Here is a 21,267-nt window from a genome sequence, read left to right as displayed (position 1 = left end):
GTGTGTGTACACACAGATGTCCACAGGTTGTATTTGGACACACACAAGCTTTATAGCTGTGCATAGATAATGTGTATGCAGCATGCGTGTATGTGTGCACACTTGAGTCTCCTCTGTACTCATACATGCAAATTTTAGGTTCTGGTGAGTGTCTGAAGGCTTCAGGGCTTGACTGTGATGTAGGTGTGACCTTGGGTTCTGGAAGGTCCTGGCCCTTGGAGAGGATTTAGGAGTGGATTGGGTGACACATTGACACAGGCCATCCACCTGTCAGTCACATCTCCCCCGGGGCCAGGCTTGAGCCCTGAGCTTTTCACTCCCTGGGTTCTTTTTCCTACATTAGACCCAGTAGAATGTCAGTGCCCCCAGCCAGAGCAGGTGCTGGGTAGAATGCATTCTGTCTTTGTGTGCCCATTGGTGGGCCTGTAGCAGGCACCTTATACCCAGAAGAATGGGATTAAAGAGAAGTGCAAAGGATTCAGACTAAATCACTAATTTTGACTTTTGTATCTTTTTCTTCATAGACTATTTTTCAGGTGACTGTTATAGTCCTTTTAGTCCATTGACTTTAGCCATCTTGTCTCATGAGTATGGAGATACTACATTTTATTTTATTTTGTTGCTTTTTGAAGGGGGGAAGGCAGGGCAATTGGGGTTGTGACTTGCCCAAGGTCACATGACTAGTTTTGTGTTAAGTGTCTGAGGCTGGGTTTGAACTCAGGTCCTCCTGAATCCAGGGCTGGTGTTCTATTCACTGCACCACTTAGCTGCCCCGATACTACATTTTATTGTCTGTTCTCTGGGCATTTGGTGCTTTGGAAGGGGGGGCATTCGTTGTATCAGCATTTTTGAGATACATACATGCATACATACATACACACATACATAGTTTCAGTTAGCATGTGTGATATATTTACATGTATGTGTGCTATCTATACATACCTGTATATGTGTGTATACATATATTTATGTATATGTCTCACTATATATGTATCTATATGTCTACCTGTTTATATCTATCAGGCTTTGTTCCTGTCTCTGTCTCTCATTCTCTGTGTTTGTCTCTCTATCTGTCTCATCCTGGGATTTCAGATCTGAAAGACACCTTAGAGAAACTGTTCTGTTCAGGTATTGGTAAAGTGTGTATGTATTGTTGAGTGGTCAGTGCTCTTCTTCCTGACCCAGCTGGGCTTTTAGATTCATGTTTCTAAGTCCCTGAATGCAGCCAGCACACAACTGTGTTGTAGACATAAAGTCCCTGATGGCTCATGCAGCCTCCGGGCTCCCTTCCATAGCTGTGCTCTTGTGCCCTTTTCAGTGATGGCGGTTCCAGGCTAATCTGCTGGATTCTAGGGGGCTTGTGATATGCAGGCCAGCAGGAGGTGTGCCTAGCACCCCAAAAGTCACAGGTTCCCAAAGGATCAGACTATCCCTTACAGACAGTCCAGTGTTGTCTGTGTAGAGATGGTGGTCATGCAGACAGAGCCACCAGCCCTAAAGCCAAGAACACCTGGCTTCCCGTCCTGCTCCTGACATGCTGGCTGGGTACTTCTGGCTCACCCTCCAAGACCCTTTGATGAAGATACAGTACTGACCCTCCTTAGAAGAGGGAACGCCTTACCTGGAGATCTCTGTACAGTGAAATCACAGGACTAGTCTCCATCTCTTTGTGAAATGTCCATGTGTCTATGTGTCTCTGTGGTTCTGGACCAGTGGTGGGCTGACCTTTGTCCTGGTGTGTAAGCTCTCCGCTGCAGCGCCTGTATAGTGGGGGGAGTGGAGGGGAGTCATGATGTGTCAGTGAAACTTACTGTGTCCCCATTTATAGGCCTGAGGTAACCGAAGGTGCTGACTTCTTCTTTCTTCTGGCCCCAGCAGCCTTACATTGTGCCTCCGAGGGCCCATTGTGGGGCCCCAGAGCCCCAGCCCTGCTAGCTGGTGACAACTTTGGGGGATTTCCCTGAAGGGCCGGAGTCCATCTGGGTCCGAGCACACTTGTCCTGAGACCCTTCTTCAGAACATCAGAGTAGACCCCCGATGAGAAGAAGCTGCTGCTGTGTGTAGGACTCTGCTGGTCCTGTGTGGGGAGAGGAGACTTAGAGAGGTTCACTGCGTCCAGGAAAAGGTCAAGAACGGAGCAGCCATGAAGGGCTTGGACCCCATGTTGGAGGAGAGAGGTGAGGAGCCCAGCCAGGGTGGGAGGGGCTGGGAGGGAAGAGGCCCTGCTGAGCCCGGGAGAGACCAGTCAGAACCGATCAGCCAAAGTTTGCTGGGGTCTGAGCTGGGGGGATCCTGTCAGTTAGTTCAGACAAAGGAACTGTTGTTTTGGGTTTTTTTTTTTTTCACAGAAGAAACTTTGAGGAAAACAACAAAAACCCTGGAATTCATCAGTTCACAAATGGATGTGGCCCCTTTTCTTTTTACCATTCCATCATGCTTTGCTCACAGTGCACAAGACCATGAAGTCTTTTCTATATGAGCTAGTGTTTCCCACACTTAGGCCATCAGGGTTTTTCCCCTCCAGTGTAGCAGTTCCCATTTGTCCCTTAATTTCATCCACTTAGCCTTGGCCTTCTGTTAGGTGTGACCAGGTTTTTTGGGTGTCCATTCTCTGATCCAGGGTCTTAAACATTGTTGCCCTCTTTGCACCTTCCAGCCAGCATTGGTGCTCTGCCCCTGGAATCAAGGAGAGCCAATGCAGAGACGCTGAAATACTGGAAGGCGCTCGCTCCTCTTGCTGGGCTAAATAGATGTAGGCCCTTCTGATCTGGCCCTTCTCTGCCTGTGCAGAAAGGGGTCCCAAAAGCCAGTTGCCTGGCTGTTAGCTCAGTATCTTCCCTAACCTTGGATGTCAGGAACTGAACACACCATTGCAGGTGTCTTTTGACCAGGGCCCAATATTACAGGACCATTGTCTGAATGAGGGGGGGCTGTTCTGCTCCTCCTGCAGCCTAAGATTGACTCAGCTGTTTGGTTGCCACAGCCCTCTGTCTCCTGAGCAAACATGCAGTCCACGAAAATAAGCCGACCGTTGTCATGGGACCAGTGGTCTGGCCACACTTTTCTGTTCATCCCCTTTAAATTTCATCATTGTAGGTTCAACCCACGTTCTGTCTGTCTTGGGCTTCTTACTTCCTGATGCTTTGGCCAGTGAGTTAGCGTGGTGGGGCAGCGATGGCCGTGACATCACCCTCTGCCTCCCCCTCCTCTCCCTGGAGTTCTGGCTCTGGGGACATGCTGAGAGCCAAGGGAGGAGGTCGAGGTCTCGGGCACCAACGTCTGCGGCTGTTCTCTATGTGTCAAATCCGGCAGCTTCAGCCTGTGGACTCACCCCCAGAACCTGGTGCCCTCAGCCAGTGCAGGACAGCATTGATCCTCTTCTTCTCTTTCTTCTCCTCCAGTTCTGGCTTCTCAGGACTCTGGCCAAGAAGTGGGGATCCACGAGGAGGAGAGAATGGCTTCCGAGCTCCTAAAAGCCAAGTCTCAGGTGGGTTTGTTTCTCTCTTTTGAAATCCTGTCTCCTTCCTGAAGCTGGGAGCCAGGGCTTTCCCTGGTTCTTCCTCTTCTTGTCTTTGCCAGGCCCCATCCGGTGACCTGAACCTTACCAGCACCCCTGCCACTGCTATCACCACTTGCATCTCGATAGAGCTGTAAGGTTTGCAGGGCTTTGTACATGTTGCATAGCTCACTTGATCCTCACAGCCACCCTGGGAGGTAGGAGCCGTCATCCCCATTTTACAGAGGAGGAGACCAGCTTGGACACAGCCAGTGGGGGTTAGTGGAAGGTTTGGACCCGATGCCAAGTCCGGCTCTGTTCAGTGCATCGCCGTGCTGCCTCTGGCTGCCCTTATGTCTGACACCTTGAGTTCTCTACCTTTGAATTTAAAAAATGAGTTCTCCCTGTGGTAGGTCCAAGATCGCCAGAAACAACTTGTGTTACTAGTGGACTGATCTAGATCTAAGCATTGTTATGCTCAGCAGGAGTTAGGGCCAAACTGATAGATCTAAAAGTCAGCCATCTCTCCAGCCCCAGAGGGCTCAGGAGTTGTACAGCCTGGCCCCCCAGTGGGATATCTGAGGATTCTGAGGTACAGAAGTGCTTAGTTCAGGAGTTGGAGACCCTAAATGTCTTGATATGTCTTGATCCTGATTCTTCTTCCCATCAAATAGTGGGACTTGCTTGGAAATAGCCCCCACTGGCCTTATGCCTCCTCGTTCTCTCCCCCTCTGCCCCACTCTCTTCTCTTCCCCTCTCCTCCCCCTCCCTCTCCTTCTCTCTCTCTCCCTCTCCCTCCCTCCCCCTCCCTCTCCATCTCTCCTCTTTCTCTCTCTCTTCCCGCCCTCCCTCTCTCTCTTCCCTCTCTCCTTTCTCTTTCTGTCTCTCCCCCCTCCCCCTCTCTTCTCTCTCTCCTCTCTCTCCTCCCTCTCTCCCTCTCCTCTCTCCCCCTCTCCCCTCCCTCTTTCTTTGACCTTCTCCCCCTCCCTCTCCCCTTCTATCAAAAATCCACTCATTCTGTCATTTCACAGCATGAGTTACTGGGATGGGGGTCTGAGAAATGTCCAGTTGGGTCAGGCTTTGATTAAGCACTTGCTGTGCCAGGCACTGGGCTTAGTGCCAGGGATGCAAAGAATGGAAAAGATCATGCCTGCCCTCAGGGGGCTCCCAGTCTAATGGCATTGTGGGGTTGGGAGTTCAGAGGGACAGGTGCCCCAAGAGAGAGAAGGTCCATGCGATCTTTGGGCCATGAGGAGACTTTGAACAAGGGGCCCAGGGATCTGTGGGGGAGCAGAGCCAGAGTCCTGCTGGAGCACCAACATCAGTCCTCACAGGCCTGGGAGCAGTGGCCCTGAGGTGGGGGCTGGGTCATTAAGGGTAGAAGAGGCTTAACAGAGGAGGCCCAGGCCTGCCTCTGGGTGAGCTCCCAGTGTCTGGTAACAGCCTTTCTGTGTATTCTCCTTTCTTTTACAACTAAAAATTTAACCTGTTCCCTTTATTCTGACTTTGTTTCATTTAAAAACCCGTGATTCATCACCAAGGCTGATCATCTGAATGAGGGGTGTGGAGTAAGCCTGAGGTTGATGGTAAATGCATGGAGTTTAAGTAAGGCCGGTTCTGAGCCTCTTGCTCTTTTCCTCCCTGGGGCTACAGATATTTTATTAACACCTTTGTCCATTCTAAATTCCCTAAGATGCCAGAGACAGGAGGCTCCATTGACCCGCCTCATTCTGTTGTTTCAAGGCTAAAAGCAAGGTCTTTGGCTGATGAAATCTCTCGCTTCCCTGGAGATGAAGGGGGCCAAGAGAAGAGGTCAGTGACCTGAGAAGGTTGGGCCCTGAACCCATGGGAGGTGATAGTTATGGGTTGGGAGGGCTGCACTCCAGCTCTTCCCAGAAGGAGGAGGGAGCACCAGAAGAGGGGTCCAGTCAGCTGTCCTTATCTTCCTTAGCCATTCCTGAAGGGCACAGACCTGAGGTTTCCCTTTCCATCTCCTTGCTTTATGACGTTTGCTGCTTGCTGCCCTCTTCTGTAGGGCCTTGTCTGCCTTTGGCAGAGAGTTCATGTGTTTTCTAGGGGCTTTGAGTGTTCTCCTGATCGAGGTGCAGGATTTGCATCGGGTTATTTAGGACATGGTGACTGTCCATGTCTGTCCTTTGATCAATTTTCTGGATTTTTTTTTGTTTAAATAATTTGTTACATAAGTTTCAAGTTGTTTTAATGCTGTTTATTTCTATATTTAGTTTTTTAATTAGATACTGGTTTCATCTTTGCTCTAAGTTGCTAATTTGACTGTAAACAGATGGCTGACTCTAAATGCCTTCAAAATCGATAACTGGCCTTTTACTGCCTGTAAATAATGAGCTTTATTTTTTGTGGTTTTATATCCTAAACCTTCGTGCAGCAGGCCTGGCTCATAGTAGGCATTTAATAAATGCTTATTGACCAATGCTAAGTAGTGAACACTGTGTCCAGTGCCTGCAGGCTCTGTGGAGAAGATGTTCGCACTGTGGTTTAGACCAGGGTGGGGACCCCTAGGTCCTCAGGGGCAGCCCTCTGAGTCCAACCTTCATAAAACACACCCACTCAATAAAAGGGGGTTCAGTGAAACTTGGAGGGCCTGAGGACCTGGTAGGCCACATATGGCCCAGAGGCTGCAGGCTCCCCACCCCAAGTTTACATGAATAGATGCCAAAAGCCTTCCTCAGGTCTGTGCTATGGGCCTGGCTGTGCTGAGGGCTTGGGTCAGTTACTTTTTGTTGAAGAAAAAAATGAGTACTCTGTGTTATAGGTGTGTGCTTAACCAGAAACAACTTTTCATTTCTGGTGGATTGATCTAGAGTGAGTCATGTCCAAGCTAACCAAGGCTTCTCCTGCCCTCAGACATCTCTCCAGCACAGATATTCTGGAGTCTCACTTAAAGCTTTCCATGACAACAGACAGAAATTCCACATGACATAAGACATCGTCACAGATTGGACCAGCTGTCATGGAACATGATGCTTCAATTAAACAGATCCATAGTTACGTAACTTCTGGTTCTTTCTTAGAGAATCATTTTCTTAAAACTAGTCAGTCCTTTTTTATTCCTCCCCTTGTATTTTTCATCATCTTTCCCATGTCATCTTTGTATTGAAGTGACTGGGTATTATAGCATATGCTGATTTAATCAGGAGATTGTTTAATTATTCAGAGTCTTCCTCTGCCTCCTTAATCAGAAGCTACCTAGATGTAGACCATCCCATAGACATGGGACACAAACACTTTGTTGATCAAGCTGGAGTTTTCCTCACCTAACAGTCAACAAACACAAACATTTCAGTACACAAATAACAAAGCAAGATTTCATATGAGATGAACTAATGGCATGGTAGGAAGGGTGTTTCTAAGTTTAATTTTCTTGCTATAGTTACCCACTTTTCCCAACAATATTAAACAGTGATTCCTTTCCTCATTAGTCACATTCATCAATTCACAGTTATTTTATTTAACTGATTATAGACAAAATCCAAAACATTTACAAAACCACGTGAACAATTTATAGTACATTTGAATGTGTGAGTTTCACTATTTAAAATGTTGATGATAAATTATTCTCCGCTGTATATTTATGTGTGTTCCTTAGCTTATACCTAATTGCGTTCTGTGTCTGCTTGGCCCTTCTGGGCTCTGCAGTCTTCATTTTACAATCTTCTTTCCTAATTCCTTATTATTCTTTTATCATTTTCAATCTTAACTCTATAACATTGTCATAAAACATGAGTATATTGCACATTATTCAACTATTTATTCCCCAGTTGTTGGACATTTCTGCTGTTGCCTTTTCTTTTTTTTCTCCATTAACAAATATTTGAACACAAAGCTTCCTCATTCCCCAGCTGAATAGTATTCCCCATATTGGTAAAATTACATAATGCCGCTTGAGGAGATAAAGAATGGGAGAGATGGTCCTTGGGCGTGATTGGGCTGGATGCTGAGGTAGCTCTGACGGTAGGCATGGCGACAGGTAAATACCAGGACAGTTCTCTCTGTCACAGGACAGTGCTGGACCTAGCCCCAGCAGGGCCATTTAGAGGACAGACGTTCCAGAATGTGGAAGGAAAGCATGGAAGGCGTGGAAATGCAGGGAGGAGCGTGGATGGCCCCAGCCTGGTGTGGATTTAGTTCATTTCTGAGTGCCCTCTTCAGATCTCTTTTTCTATGTGACCAAGTAGTTTTGATAGCTTTTTGTAATGTTTTAAAGTCTACCTGAGTTAGCCTTTTTAATAAATTGTAAGTGAAGGTTTTTTTTTTTGGTAAGTGAAGTTAAAACAGATCTTTTCTTGATCTTTGTTTCGCATATAAGCAGCTGCAAATGATTTTTGTGTATGTAGATAATGTCTTGCTATGCTAGTCTTACTGTTGTATTGAGAAGGTTGGATTTTCAGGGTTAATTTTCATACTGTGAATCTGGTGTCCTCATACTATCGTGTTAAAATGAGAGATGGGGTGTAATTAGATTAATTACAGTATCTCCAATTCAGAACAGATTTAGTGTTAAAAATGGGAAATGAGTATGAGAAAGGGCAGTGACATGTCTGGCACCCCAGAGGAGGGGAAGGAGCCCAGAAACGGCTTCAGCTGTGACTGTCTTGGTTTGGGTTTCCTTGCCCTGCTGGGAAAGAAGGGTCTCTTCACGTAGAAGTAGGGTGAGAAGAGGAGCTGGGCGGGTCATGAGCAAGAGGAAGGAAGACGGACAGGTGGATGGACTGAGTGTGTGGTTAGGACTCATGGCATGATGAAGGCATGTGAGAAGGCTTTGGGGGTGTGCAGGATTTAGGGAGGGATCTGGGCAGGGATCGAAGACTAGTCATTGGTAGGTGCTTAATACATGTTTGTTGATTGATTAATGAGGAAATGTGGGTGGGGTTCTATGTTGCCTTGTTGGGGAAGAACCCCCCCCATTAATGGGATCACAAGTCTGTGGAAATCGCCAAGGACGCTGTTGTGACATCTGTATGTGATAGTTTGACCTCTTCATTTCCTGCATTAATCCTGGAAATCTCACTTCCCTGTCATATCACGATTAGTAGTGTTTCCAATACTGCGTCACAGGTCCAGTCACTGGTAGGAAGTAAGAGGACTGATAAAGAGTTTATGTTCAGAAATGGGGGCCAGCACGTTTGAGATGTCCAGTTCAGTCTGCGTCTATGAAGCACCCCTCATGGGCAGCTGGGTGGCTCAGAGGAGAGAGCGCTGGGCCTGGAGTCGGGAAACTTCATCTTTATGAGTTCAGATCTGGCCTCAGACACTTAACTGGCTGTGTGACCCTAGGCAAGTCACTTAACTGAGTTTCCTCCTCCATAAAATGAGCCGCAGACAGAAATGTCAGATCACTGCAGTACCACTGCCAAGAAAACCCCAGACGGGTCATGAAGGACATGACTGGACAGACACTTTGGGCGAGGCAGTGTGCTATGGAGAGATGTAGCATGGGCCGGGAGTTCTGTGCTGAGCAGGACGAGGTCAGGCCCCTGCTCTCCTGGAGCTCCTGCTAGGTAGGGAAGGCCTTGTGACTGTAGTTCATCCTCCAAGGGCACAGCCCAGACTGCTGAGGACTACCTATCCCTCTAGGGTAGGGAGCCCGGCCTGGGGCGAGGCCTGGAGCCCCTCCCTCTCAGGAGACAAGCCTTGACTGAAGCACCAGGGGAGGGAGTACTGGGGTAGAGTGCCTGCCTCTGGGGGGTGGGGAAGGGCGCCCCTAGTGCTGGCAGCCAGGAAGGGCATGGACAGGAACCAGCTGGGCCCAGGTCATAGGGGTGTGCAGAGGCAGTGCTCTGATTGAAGGCAGTCTCTCCATGGGGGGTGGCAGGCTTCATTATAAAGTGAAGAAACCTTTCACAAGAGGGAGTGGCTGAAGGGGCTGCTAGGTGACACAGTGAATAGAGCACTGGCCTGGAGTCAGGAGGACCTGAGTTCAAATATGGCCTCAGACACTTAACTAGCTGTGTGACCTTGGACAAGTCACTTTACCCCAATTGCCCTCCCAAAAGCAAAAAAAAAAAGGGATCGGCTGAATGGGGGGTGGGGGAGGAGAAAGGTGGAGGAAGGAGATTTCCCTCCAGAGGTGGTGGAGGCTTGTGGAAAGCAGAGCAGACACACACAGGAGGGGTGTGGGTGTGAACCCCACCCCGGGTGCCCATTAGCTGTGTGAGTCCTAGCAGACAGTGATCTGAAGGTATTAGTTGAGGGCATACCTTATTCAGATGGGGCAGGTATCAGTGTGTACAAAGCAGGGGTCCCAGAACTGCACTGGGCCAGGGAGACAAACAAGTCACTGAGGACAGGCTCCCTGAGCAGAAGGAAGTAAGGGAAGGGTGGCCACCTTGGAACCAAGGCATGGTGTGGGGGTGGGGCGCTTCCTGTCCCTTCTGCTGGGTGCTCTCTGCCAGAGACAATGCACAAAAGCTGTCTTGAGTTTCCTCAACTATTATTATTTCATTCTTTAAGTCAGAGGAACCATCACAGGGAAATCGTGCTCTGAATCTGTCTCGCCAGTGGGGAAGAGCTTTTGTGGGTTTGTAAATTATAGAATTGCCTGATCCCTTCTCCATTACTCCAGCTGGTCGTGCACATTCCCCCACCGAACATGAGTGAATGGCAGTGGATTTTGCTGTGTACATGCCTGAAAACAAAGGAAGAACCTTACTAGGAGGCTGCTGGGTTATGTTAGTGGGTGGGGAGAGTGAGGAAAGGCCTGGGGCCCTGCTAATCCACTTCCAGGCCACCTCCTCTGTAAGCCTGCTCCCAGGGTTGCTGCCAGCAATGGTCAGTGATTGATGGGATACACCTAATTAGAAAGTATTGATTTTGAGGAGTAACAAGCTTTCTTCCCTTGGGGCTCAGTACGGGGAATGATTTATGTGCCTGACCTTGAGAAATAAAATTAAATCATTACAATATAAAGAATCCAGAATGAACCTAGTAAGAAGCTTGTCCAGCGATGCTCCACCCCCTCCAAATACTTTGGAAACCACTCTTCTTTGTCCTGCCAACCTCCCACCTCCCCCGGGGCTCCTTGTGAGGGATGGTCCCTGGTTGAAGATGCCTGTTTTGGGATGTTTCAGAAATTGCTGACGTTCCAGGATGTGGCGGTGGACTTCACCCGGGAGGAGTGGGGGCTGCTGGAGCCCGCTCAGAAGGACTTGTTCAGGGACGTGATGCTGGAGAGCTACGAGAATTTTGTGTCCTTGGGTAAGGAAGGCGCAGTCTTCTGGCCCTTAGTCTGTCTTCACATCCTCAGTTCTGTAATGTCGTGGGACCTCTCAAGGGCTCTGCTTCTGTTCAGCACTTACACGTGCTTTGGGAAAATCCCTGAATGTTGTGATGCTAAGAGGCTTCCTCTGCACTCAAGTCCTAGGTACTTGAAGACAGGAAATGTGCCTGTCCTCTTAGCAGAGTGTGTCAAAATGATGTGTTTTCTTTGAACCTAAATCGAGCCCTTTCACCCCACCCTTCTCTCCCCAACTTGATAAGACCACAAAGCAGAGGAAGTAGCCTTCCAAGTCCTTCCTGTTACACCATCCATTTATTCATTAAAGAGAAAGAGGCTACGCTTGACTTTTGAGATGGTTTTCTCTACTCAGCACTATTCCAATTATTTCCCTGTGAGCAGGACTTCCAGATTCCAAGGAAGATGTGATCTCCCAGTTGGAGAAGACAGAAGAACCAGGGCCACCTGAAGGAGAAGTCGTCCCAGGAAACACTTACACAGGTGAGTGAGTAAAACCCAGGCAGGTGGAAAGGATGAGAAAGCAGCCCACCTGCTCGGTGAGGGCAAATTGCCCTGGAGTGTGGGACTGCAGCGTCTGCTGGAAGGCCCCTGGAGAAGGTGCCAGTGTCCGTTGGAGCTCTTTCTTATGGGCCCCTCCTGGTCTCTCTGCCCTCATTCCCTCCAGGCTTTTGGTGAGGGGTTCCTCCCCTTCTCTGTCTTGAGCCCCATTCTTTCTTGTCCATTTTTAGGATTATTTTCTCTCTTCTGGTCTCCTTCCTTCCTCCCTTTTCAAAGATTCCTTTCTTTCTACTCTCAGGTTTAAAAAATGAAGCTTTGCTTTTCCCTGATGCTTGTTTTGTCTGCCTTGCAGCTTGTCTCTGCCCGCTATCAAAACCTACAGGTATAGACAGTTCTCACTCTACAAATCAACACAGGGAAATTCTCTTCTGTGTCTCAGTCTCAGCAAGAGGGAAAGCTTGTTGCAAGATTGGAAATTATAGAATTGCCTGATCCCCGCAACCCCCCCCTCCCCATAAGTAATGCAGATTTTCCCATCAGAAATTAGTGAGTGTTGCTACATTTTGCTGTGTATGTGCCTGCAGGAACGCAAAGGGCTGGCAGGGCTGGGAGCTTAGCCTCAGACTTTCTCTGTTTGAGGCTGTCCCCTTTTGTCTGTGCAGTGCTAGTGTGGCCTCTCCTCCTGCTACCCAGGTTCAGGGCTTTATTCTTGAGTCTTAATTGTCTTTCACCTGTTTGCAGCATCTCACAGATATATTTTGGGAACATTGAAGAGAGGATTTTTAGTTGGGTACAGATTTGACTTGATATCTTTGGGGGCTCCTTCCAATGCTGAGAATTGGTGATAGTCCCTTGGTCCAGTGTGTCATAATTTAGAAAAGAATTAGACATGTTGGAGCATATTCAGAAGTGTGATGAGGATGGAGAGAGGAATGGAGACCATGTCATCCTAGGACTGGCTGACGTGGGTGAGGAGGAGAGTTTGGAGGGGATGTGATGGCCCTCTCCAAGTATTTGAAAAGGCTGTCCTGTGGGAGCAGGGCTGCTTGGTCTCAGAAGGAAGAACGAGGCAGATCTGAGCCATCTGCAGGTGGAGCGCCTGCCTGACTGCTTGGAGGTCTTGATGTGGAAGCAGGATAGTGTTCACGGGCGCTGTCACAGAGCACGGGGTCTTGGTCATGGACAAGGTGTAGGCCAGAGGCAGCCTCCCGACAGCCAGCTCCGAAAAAGTCAGACGGGCTGCTCACCCTCGTGGCTACTTGTCAAGTCTCTCAGTGCGGATTCTTGTTCAGCCTTGGGTTGGGCAGGAAGACTGCAGACCACCTGCCTCAGACTGGGACCTTGCGATTTCCCTCCTTGGCATTCTCCTGTACTGGTTCTCCCACCTCTGGGGTCATCTCGTCTCTGTGTTCTTTGTTGTCTCCTCTGTCCTCCAAACCATTTCCCACCAATTTTGCGGGTCCCTTCAGGGCTCTGTCTTCCTTCTCTCGCTGTTCTCTCTTCTGGATGATCACCTCGTATTGAGATTTCAGTTGTCCCTCCTTTTCTTACTCTGCACTCTTTTCCTTGGTCTTTTCTTCGCTGCTCATTGATGTCATGACCATATCTAGGCAGCTAACTGCCACGTCCACAGATCCTTTCTTAAAATCTCTCTTCAACTTGGGTCCATCTGTGCCTGCCTGCTTTTTTTTTTTCAGGTGTCACTTATATGAAGCTTGAGTCAGATCTCCCCAGCAGTAAAATTCTGGGGGCACAAATGTTTTTTCTTGTTTCAGGGTCTTTATCTGTTTTCACGCTATCTCCTCATAGCAAAATGAAAGGTCTGTCAGCTCAGAGAGTGTTTCCTTTCTTCTTAGTGTCTCTTGAGTGCCTTGAAAAATATGTATGCTTAATATACATTCATTAGATCAAATAAGGGAATCAAGAAATCATTTACCTATCACAGGTACAAAGTTTGGAGGCCCTTTTTGGATTTGTGTAGGCAAACTGGGGGAAGTGTCAAGAGAGAGGCCTGGTGGGTCAGGGAGAAGAGTGGCCTTACTGGAATGAGAGGCGGTTTAAGGAAGCCTTTAGATGCCTTCTGAGAGGAGTGAAGGAAATGCCAGATTTTGAGCAGGGAAATCCTATGATGACATCAATATTTTGGGAAAATTAATCAGTTTTGTGGAAAATTGCTTGGAAGGAGAAATAACTAGGCTGTTCATTAATTCATTGTGAAATGAGGAGAGCCTGGTTTCAGGACTACTCCCGCTTTATCCTTCTTTATCTTGTGATGCTTCCCTTATTCCTCGTCTTAAGTCAGCACTCTAGTGATCCTGTCTGTCTGCTCGCCTCACATGGGCTTGAGCTCTGCTCCTGCTCAGTGCTTTCTGTCATCTCCTTAGATTTTCATTGCATTTTTGATGGCTCAGAATTGCCCCAACTTTGCTCCTCAGTTAGAAAAAGGTGCCTTTCCCTCCCCATGGCAGTGAGGGAGCCTCTTCTCTTCCCAGCCTGTGAAGATAGAGAGAGAGCGCTGTAACATTCTTGGAGAAACAGAGTGACGGGCTGGGAATCCTTCACCATGCGCCATCGCTCTTCAGTTACTTACATTCCGTTGTCCTGTTCCTCCTGTAGAGCTCCTTTAACCGGTCCTTACGGGGCATGATGCTGGGCTGCTTCACCGTCCTGGCTGCCTGCCTTCTTGGCATAGTTCTCCGCCGTAGGGATTTTCTTCCTAAAATGCCTTCAGAATTAAACATGGCATCCTAGGCCTGTTCTCATTTAGGGGATATTCCCACAAAGCCATAGTCTTGGCTGTTCTGCACACCCCATCTCTGAGTGCAGCCTGACGTTTGGATCGCCTTCTTTTGCAGGGCTCTAACCCCCCATCTCTTTTCCCAGTGAATTCCCATCTGTACTTGAAAATTAATCTTTTAAAAACCCTAAACTTTCAATCTTAGCAGGTTGAATCCACCATTCTAGCCTGGTAAGGATTTTTCCTTTGTTCCTGACCTATCACATTATGTATTGAGTCTATCTTCTTCAAGCTTTGTGTCACCTGCAGCTGTGATAAGCATCCCATCTGTCCTTTCATGTCAGCCAGTATTAAGTAGCCCAGGGCCACTGACAGATCCTGAGGGCACTCTACTAGAGCTCTGGTCTCCCGACTTTTAAAATTATACATCTATTCTGTTAAGTAAAAAAAAAATTTTGAACACATTCTCCCAAATATATGTGTAGCTACTTGTGTGTTAATTATATGCATGTGCTACTATACTAGTATGTCGTGCATTATAAAGCATACATGAAAAACAATACGAGAAGGATTAAAAATGAAAAATAAATTTTTAAAGCCGTTTTACTAATAATATTTTTAACAGTAAGAGCATTGTGATTGAATATGACTCATTTGTTTTGAAAATCTAATCTTATTTTTAAGCCCTTTGTGATAAAGCTATTTAAAAGTTTGATTCTAAGTTCAACTGTCATACTTGAAAAAGATGCTTCATCAGTGATAGAAAAGGAATTCCTATACAAAGTAATTACAAAATGCATAGAATATTTGGGAGTCATAGATACAATACCAGCCACTTTTAAAGAAATAAAGAACAGCTTAAATAGCTAGAGGAATAGTACAGTGGTCATGGCTGGGTTGTGCCAATATAACAAAAACGAAAATACTACCAAAACTTAACTTGTACACTTAGGGCTGTGCCAATCAGACTACCAAAAAAAAAAAAATAGTTCACATAGCTCAACAAAATAGCAAATTTTATTTAGAGGAAATAATATCGAATTTTAAGGGAAATAATAAAGTAGGAATTAAGAGGAGTTAGAACTTTCAGGCCTCAAATTATATTATAAAGCAGAAATTATGAAGATAATTTAGTACTGATTAAGAAAAATGGGAGGATAAAGATCAGTGGAAAAGACTAGTTTAAGGAATACTCAGAAATAATGAAACCAAAACCCAGTGTTCAGTAGACCTCTAAAGTAAATTACTTGTTAAAGAACTCTCTAATTAATAACAATTGCTGGGAAAACTAGAAAGCAATCTGACAGAAATTAGATTGAAAGCATTATCTTACACCATATTCCACAGATCAATTCAAAATGTATCTATGACCTGAATATTAAAGATCATAACATAAAAAAAAATTTAGAAGACTCATTCATACCTGTTGATGGGGGATGAACTCTTAATCAAACAAGGGTAACTAATATAAAGGAATGCTGATGATTTTTGTGTATGTATTTTTGCTCCTGCAACTTTGCTAAATTTCTTGTTTCAATAAACTTTTTATTAACTGGGGTTTTCTAAATAAATTGTATCATCTGTGAAAAGTGATAATTTTGTTTCCTGAGGCAGCCAGATGGGCCCAATGGATAGAGTGATGGACCTGGATTCAGGAAGATCTGAGTTCACATTTGACCTTAGACTCTTAACTAAATTTGTGACCCCAGGCAAGTTATTTAACTGCTGTCTGCCTCAGTTTCCTTAACTGTAAAATTGGAGTAATATTAGCATCTACTCTCAGGGTTATTGTGAGGATCAAATGAGAGAAATATTTGTAAAGTTCTTATTAGCACAGTGCCAGGCTCATTGTGGGTACTTAATCTTTTTTTCCTTCTTTCATCCCTTCTTTTTCTTCTTCCCTCTCTTCTCTGTCTCCCTCTTTCCCTTCTTCCCCCTTTCTCTTTGCCTATGCTTGTTTCCTCAGTTTTTTTTTTTATCTTCTAGCTAATAGTAGTGGTAATAATGGGCATCTCTGCATAGCAAAACAAAGGATAGAGACAATTACAAAAGTTAAAATAGATAATTTTCATTACATGAAATTAAAAAGCTGTTGAAGGAACAAAATTGTTGCAAGTAAGATAAGAGAAGTGGTTGACTGGGGGAAAGAATCTTTGTATCTCGTTTAAAGGACTAATATCTAAGATATATACTAACAAAAAAGACCAAAAGCTATTTCCCAAGTGGATAAGTGGTCAAAGGATATGAGCAGATATTTCTCAAAAGAATTGCAGACTACCGGGGCAACCAGGTAGCACAGCGAGTAAGAGCACCGGTCCCAGTGTCAGGATGACCTGGGGATTGAATCCGGGCTCAGCCACACCCAGAAATAACTGGCCACGTAACCTTGAGCAAGTTACTTAACCCCAATTGCTTAAAAAAAAAATTGCAGACTACTAATAACTATATGAAAAAATATTCTAAATCATTAAAAATTTGAGAAATGCAAATAATAGCATTGAGATTTCACTCCCTCCTCAGGAAAGTGGCAAAGATGACAGGGGACAGGAATAGTCAATGTTGAAAGGGTTGTGGAAAGTCAGGCAACATTGATTCATTGTTGATGGAGCTGTGAATTGGTTAAACCCTTTTGGAAAGCAGTTTGGAATTTTGCAGAAAAGGTGTGACTAAAATGTCAGTAGCTTTTGACACAGAGATTCCACTGCTAAGTATTTACCCTCAGACATCATCAACACAAAGGGCCCGTCTCCACCAAAATATTTATGGAAGCACTTTTTTTGGTAGGAGAGACCTGGAGACAAAGTATATGACCAGTGGTTGGGGAATGGATAAACAAATCATGGTGCGTGAATATGATGAATGCTTTTCTTTCTGATGGGTATGATAAATAACAAGGAAGCATGAAATTAGTAATAGGAACTGATGCAAAAGTGAAGCCAGTAGAGCCAGGAAAACAAGACACATAGTGACCACAACAATGCATATGGAAAGAGCCAACACCACAAAATAATTAAAATGTTGAAATAGAATGTTGCAAAAATCATAAAGACCAAGCCTTGGCCCCCCCAAAGAAGATAAATGAGAAGAAACTTCTCCCAGCTCCTTCCAAAGGTGAGGATCCACGGCTGTGGATCACTGCATATAAAATAAAATTATTTCAATTTATTGATTTGTTTTGCTGAATTTTTTTCTGTATTTCCTCTTTAAAAAAAAAAAAAGATCTTTGTTATGGCCTTCTGGGAGGGGCGAAGGTGGGGAATAAATGTAGGAAATATAAAACAGAAAGATAAATATGTACAAGTATAAAAGTACATCATCGATCATATTTCATGATGCTCATGGTTTTGTCCTATTCACCAATTATTCAAAGGTTTTTATAAATTACATTTATTAGCCGAATTTGGCTAATAAATGTCTATCTTTCTCTTGAAAATTATTCAGAAGTTACATTATCATATTTTTTAACAGTGAACCCACTGAAACTCCTAATTTAGACAAGGTTTTTAGCATATGTAGATAAGAAATTTTTATAGGCCTTATAAGAAAAAGTTCTACCAAATTAAAAGATGTTATCAGAAAAGTTTCACACTGTGTTCAGTACCCCCACACTCATAGTTCCCCTCTTCTGTGAAAGAAGCAGGAGAGATATCTTCTTGAATCTCTAATTTGGATCACACTTGGTCGTTATAATTTCATACCATTGAATTCTGATTATTTGGTCGTTATTCTTTCTATTTACATTGTTGTCACTCCAAATATTGTTTTTGTAGTTCTGCTTTTGCTTCAGTTTGTATCAGTTCGTGAGCCTTGCCGTGCTTCCTTGTGTTTGTCATTTCTTATAGCACAGTAGTACTTCATTACATTCATCAGTCAGTAAATAAGCATTTATTACTATATGCTCCAGATGCTAGGCTAGTCCCTGTCCTAGAGAAGCTTCTGTTCTAATGGTGGGGACCATATGTAAATAATAAGATGACATGCAAGATATATACAGAGTGGATATAAGGTTAATTCAGAGGGGAAGGGCTCCTACAGAAGGTCATACTTGAGCTGAGTCATGAAGGAAGCCAGGGAAATTAAGACTGAGGTGAAGGGGCATTCCAAGACAGCCTTGATGAGGAACGGCCAGTAGGCCGGTGTAACTGGATTGTGAAGTGTATGGAGGAGAGTTAAGTATAAGACCAGAAAAGTAGGGAGAGACCAGGCTGTGAAGAGCTGTAAAAGCAAATGTATGGCTTTATATTTGATCTTGGAGGGAACTCTTTGGGCAGGAGGGTGATATGGTGAGACCCATACTTGAGAAATATCACCTTCATAGGTGAGTAGGGAGGGACTTAAGTCAGGTAGACCAGTTAGGTAACTACTGAAATAGTCCAGATGAGAGGGGTATGTGAGCAGAAAGAAGGGTACATATTTAAGAGGAGCACTGAGATTTGGCTGTGGATTGCAAATGTGGGTCAGTGAGAGGAGATTCAGATGACACAGAGATTGAGAACCTGGGTGACTGGAAGGATGGTCGTGACCTTGGTAATAGGGAAGTGCAGAAGGAAAAAAGGGAGGATTTTTTGTGTTGTTTTATTGTATTTTAATTTATTTTTAAAAATATTTTCCAATTACATTTTAATCTGGTTCAGGCTTGACACTTCTGTCTATAGGAATATCTAGCTTGAGATGTTTGAATGATAGTTGGTGATGTTGTAGTTGTTAATTACTGCCCAGGAAAGAAATGAAGGCTGACTATATAAATTTGGGTGCCAGCTGTATAGAAATAGTAACTGAACCCCTATTAGCTGATGAGATTTCCAGTTGAGGTAGTCTAGAGAAAAAAAAGATGGTCTGTGACAGGAACCTTGGCTGAGGCATATGGTTAATAGTATATTATATATGAAAAAATAGCATAGGAGACTAAGGAAACAGTTAAGGAGCAGTACTGGGAGAGAGCAGCAATAGAGAGAAGAAAGGGCAGTCAGTTCTCTTAAAAGTTGACATAAGAGTTCCCAAAAATGCTACATTGTACAAAATCATGCATAGGGCTTATGGGGAAAATGGGGGTTAGGGGCGTAACACTCAAAAATGTCATCAATAATAGATTAAAAAAAGAGGAACCTAATAAAAAATGGTAGCAAAGTTTTCTACATGTTAAATGGTTAAGACGTTTGTAAATACTATAATAAATAGTTTCAGTCCTCAGTGTCAGGCTGCTGCTTGCCCTGGAGCAGGAGAGTGAGCTGAAGGGCAGAGCCTCTGGGCTAGGAACCTTGGCTGTGGCAGAAGCTATGGAGAAGAGTTTGGAGGCTGGTCCCAGCTCCTGCTGCCCTAGAAGATCTGTGATAAAGACCTGACATTGGCTTGTGGAAGTGGTTCGGAATTACTGAGAAGTGGTGCAGTTTTCTGCTTTATTGATGTTACATGCAGAAAAAATTTTGTTTAAACCAATTTGAAATTTGTATTATGCTCAGTGTTCCTTAATACCTGACTATTATTTGGGATGAAAAAATGATTAACAGTGTCAAATGAAGGATGTATCACATCTGGCAATGTTGTGATCACTGGCGACTTTGGAAAGGGCAGTTTCAGTGGAGCGATGAGGTGGTGGCCAGATTGCAAAGGTTTTGGAAAGGAAGAGGAGGTACGGAGAGTAGACAGCTTTTCTAAAGGAGTTTAGCCACAAGGAAAAGATGAGTAAAGAACTCTAAATTAGTGAGGATAGTAGGATTAACTGAGGAGTTTTATGAGTGAGTTTGTAGGGAGTAGGGAGAGAGGCAGTAACACCTAATCATTTGACATAGTTACTGAGTGGGGACACTGACGTCATTAAGTATTTTTAAAACGTGGTAGAATTTGGGAGAGGTTGGAAGAAGCATTTGCAGTGGCAAAAGAGTGCTAGCTACTTCTTTACACAAAGTCAGAGTAAAGGAGCAGATTGTTAATACACCAAAGATGTGTTTATCTGTTTCTTAATTTATTAACACCTACTTTGTTTCTGCTTCTTTGCTACCATAAAAAAAATGATATATAAGTACTGCTGTAAATATTCTGGTGTATATGGGGCCAGAATTTTGTCAGTGATCTCTTAGAGGAAATCTAAGTGGAATATCTGGGTCAAAGTGTTTGGATATTTTTGTCATTTCTTTTGCATAGTACTCAATCCACAGATTCACCAAACATTCCATTAGGTACCTGTTTTTCCATAATCTATTGCACCTTGACTTCCCATCTTTTGTCATCTTTGCCAGTTTTCTAAGTGAAACTTTAGGATTTAAAAAAATTTTTAAATTGATCATATTAATGATTTGGAGTGTTCCTTCATGTGATTGTTTACATTTTGCAATTATTTTTGAGAAAAGTTTATATATTTAAATGATTTATCCATTGGGGACTGACTTTTGGTCTTATATATTTCTTTTAGCTGTCTGTATATTTTGGATATCGCTCCCTTATTAGAGATATTTGATACAAAAGTTTTTTTTTTCCCAGCAGACTACTTCCCTTTTCCTAGTTGTGTTAATTTTGTTATTTCTATAGCTTTTTTATTTCATGTAATCAAAATGACCTGTTTTCATCTTTTGCAATTGTCTATGTACCTTGACTAGTTAAAAATTCTTTTACCCTCAGCTGTGAAAAAGCTTCGTGATATTCTTCTCTTAATTTTTTTTATTCTATGATATTTAATCAGATCATGTATTTATTTTGAATTGATTATGGAATGTGGTGTAAGCTGTTGTTCTAAATCAGATTTCTGCCAAAGTAGTTTCTAGTTTTCAAAGTGAGTCATAATTCCTAGGTAATTTTATTTTTAGGTTTATTGAACACTGAGTTATTAAACTCAGTCATTTGTGTGTCTCCTTGTCTAGTCCTTTACATTGATATCCTTTTCTATTTTTAACCAATACCAATTGCTTTTTTATTTGCTTCTTTACAATAGTTTTAGGTCAAGAAGTGCTATTCTTTCCTCATTTCTACCTTCTTTCATTATAAAGTCTAGGTCTTTTGTTCCTACAAATGAATTTTGTAATTTTGTTTAGATTTGTAAAGTATCCTATTGGTATTTTGGTATAGCACTAAATTTATAAATTGGCTTTGATAGTATTGCTAATTTTATTATATTTGTTGGCTTTCTAATTTTCAAAGGCATATTCAGTTCATTAATTTTCACTGTTAATTCATATTTAACCCAATCTTGACAGTTTCTAAGTTTTTTTGGGTGACTGCTTATCAGATTTAATTTTAACATAACTTCATAATGTGGCCCACAAAGAACTT

General features: G+C 43.9%; 1 protein-coding gene across 8 annotated transcripts in view; it reads left to right on the top strand.

Annotated features, from left to right (window-relative positions):
* Positions 1–21,267, top strand: part of LOC138160777 (zinc finger protein 585A-like) — a 36,174-nt gene that overhangs the window by 1,198 nt on the left and 13,709 nt on the right. For 4 of the 8 annotated variants that reach the window (XM_069087511.1, XM_069087503.1, XM_069087505.1 and 1 more), the window contains exons 2-5: positions 1,876–2,177; positions 3,402–3,487; positions 10,603–10,729; positions 11,151–11,249. In XM_069087511.1, coding sequence (XP_068943612.1) covers positions 2,144–2,177; positions 3,402–3,487; positions 10,603–10,729; positions 11,151–11,249 — 346 coding nt within the window. In that variant the 5' untranslated portion in view covers positions 1,876–2,143. Of the gene's footprint in view, positions 1–1,828; positions 2,178–3,401; positions 3,488–10,602; positions 10,730–11,150; positions 11,250–21,267 lie in introns of all 8 variants that reach the window. The other 4 variants (XM_069087510.1, XM_069087508.1, XM_069087509.1 and 1 more) reach the window with 2 other exon arrangements.

The sequence above is a fragment of the Petaurus breviceps genome, unplaced genomic scaffold (assembly GCF_028583685.1).
Source record: "Petaurus breviceps papuanus isolate PSGF00001 unplaced genomic scaffold, PetGlider_PUasm1.0 182, whole genome shotgun sequence".
NCBI lineage: Eukaryota > Metazoa > Chordata > Mammalia > Diprotodontia > Petauridae > Petaurus > Petaurus breviceps.
Note: the sequence above shows the minus strand (reverse complement) of the source record. Positions and strands in the feature narration are given on the sequence as shown.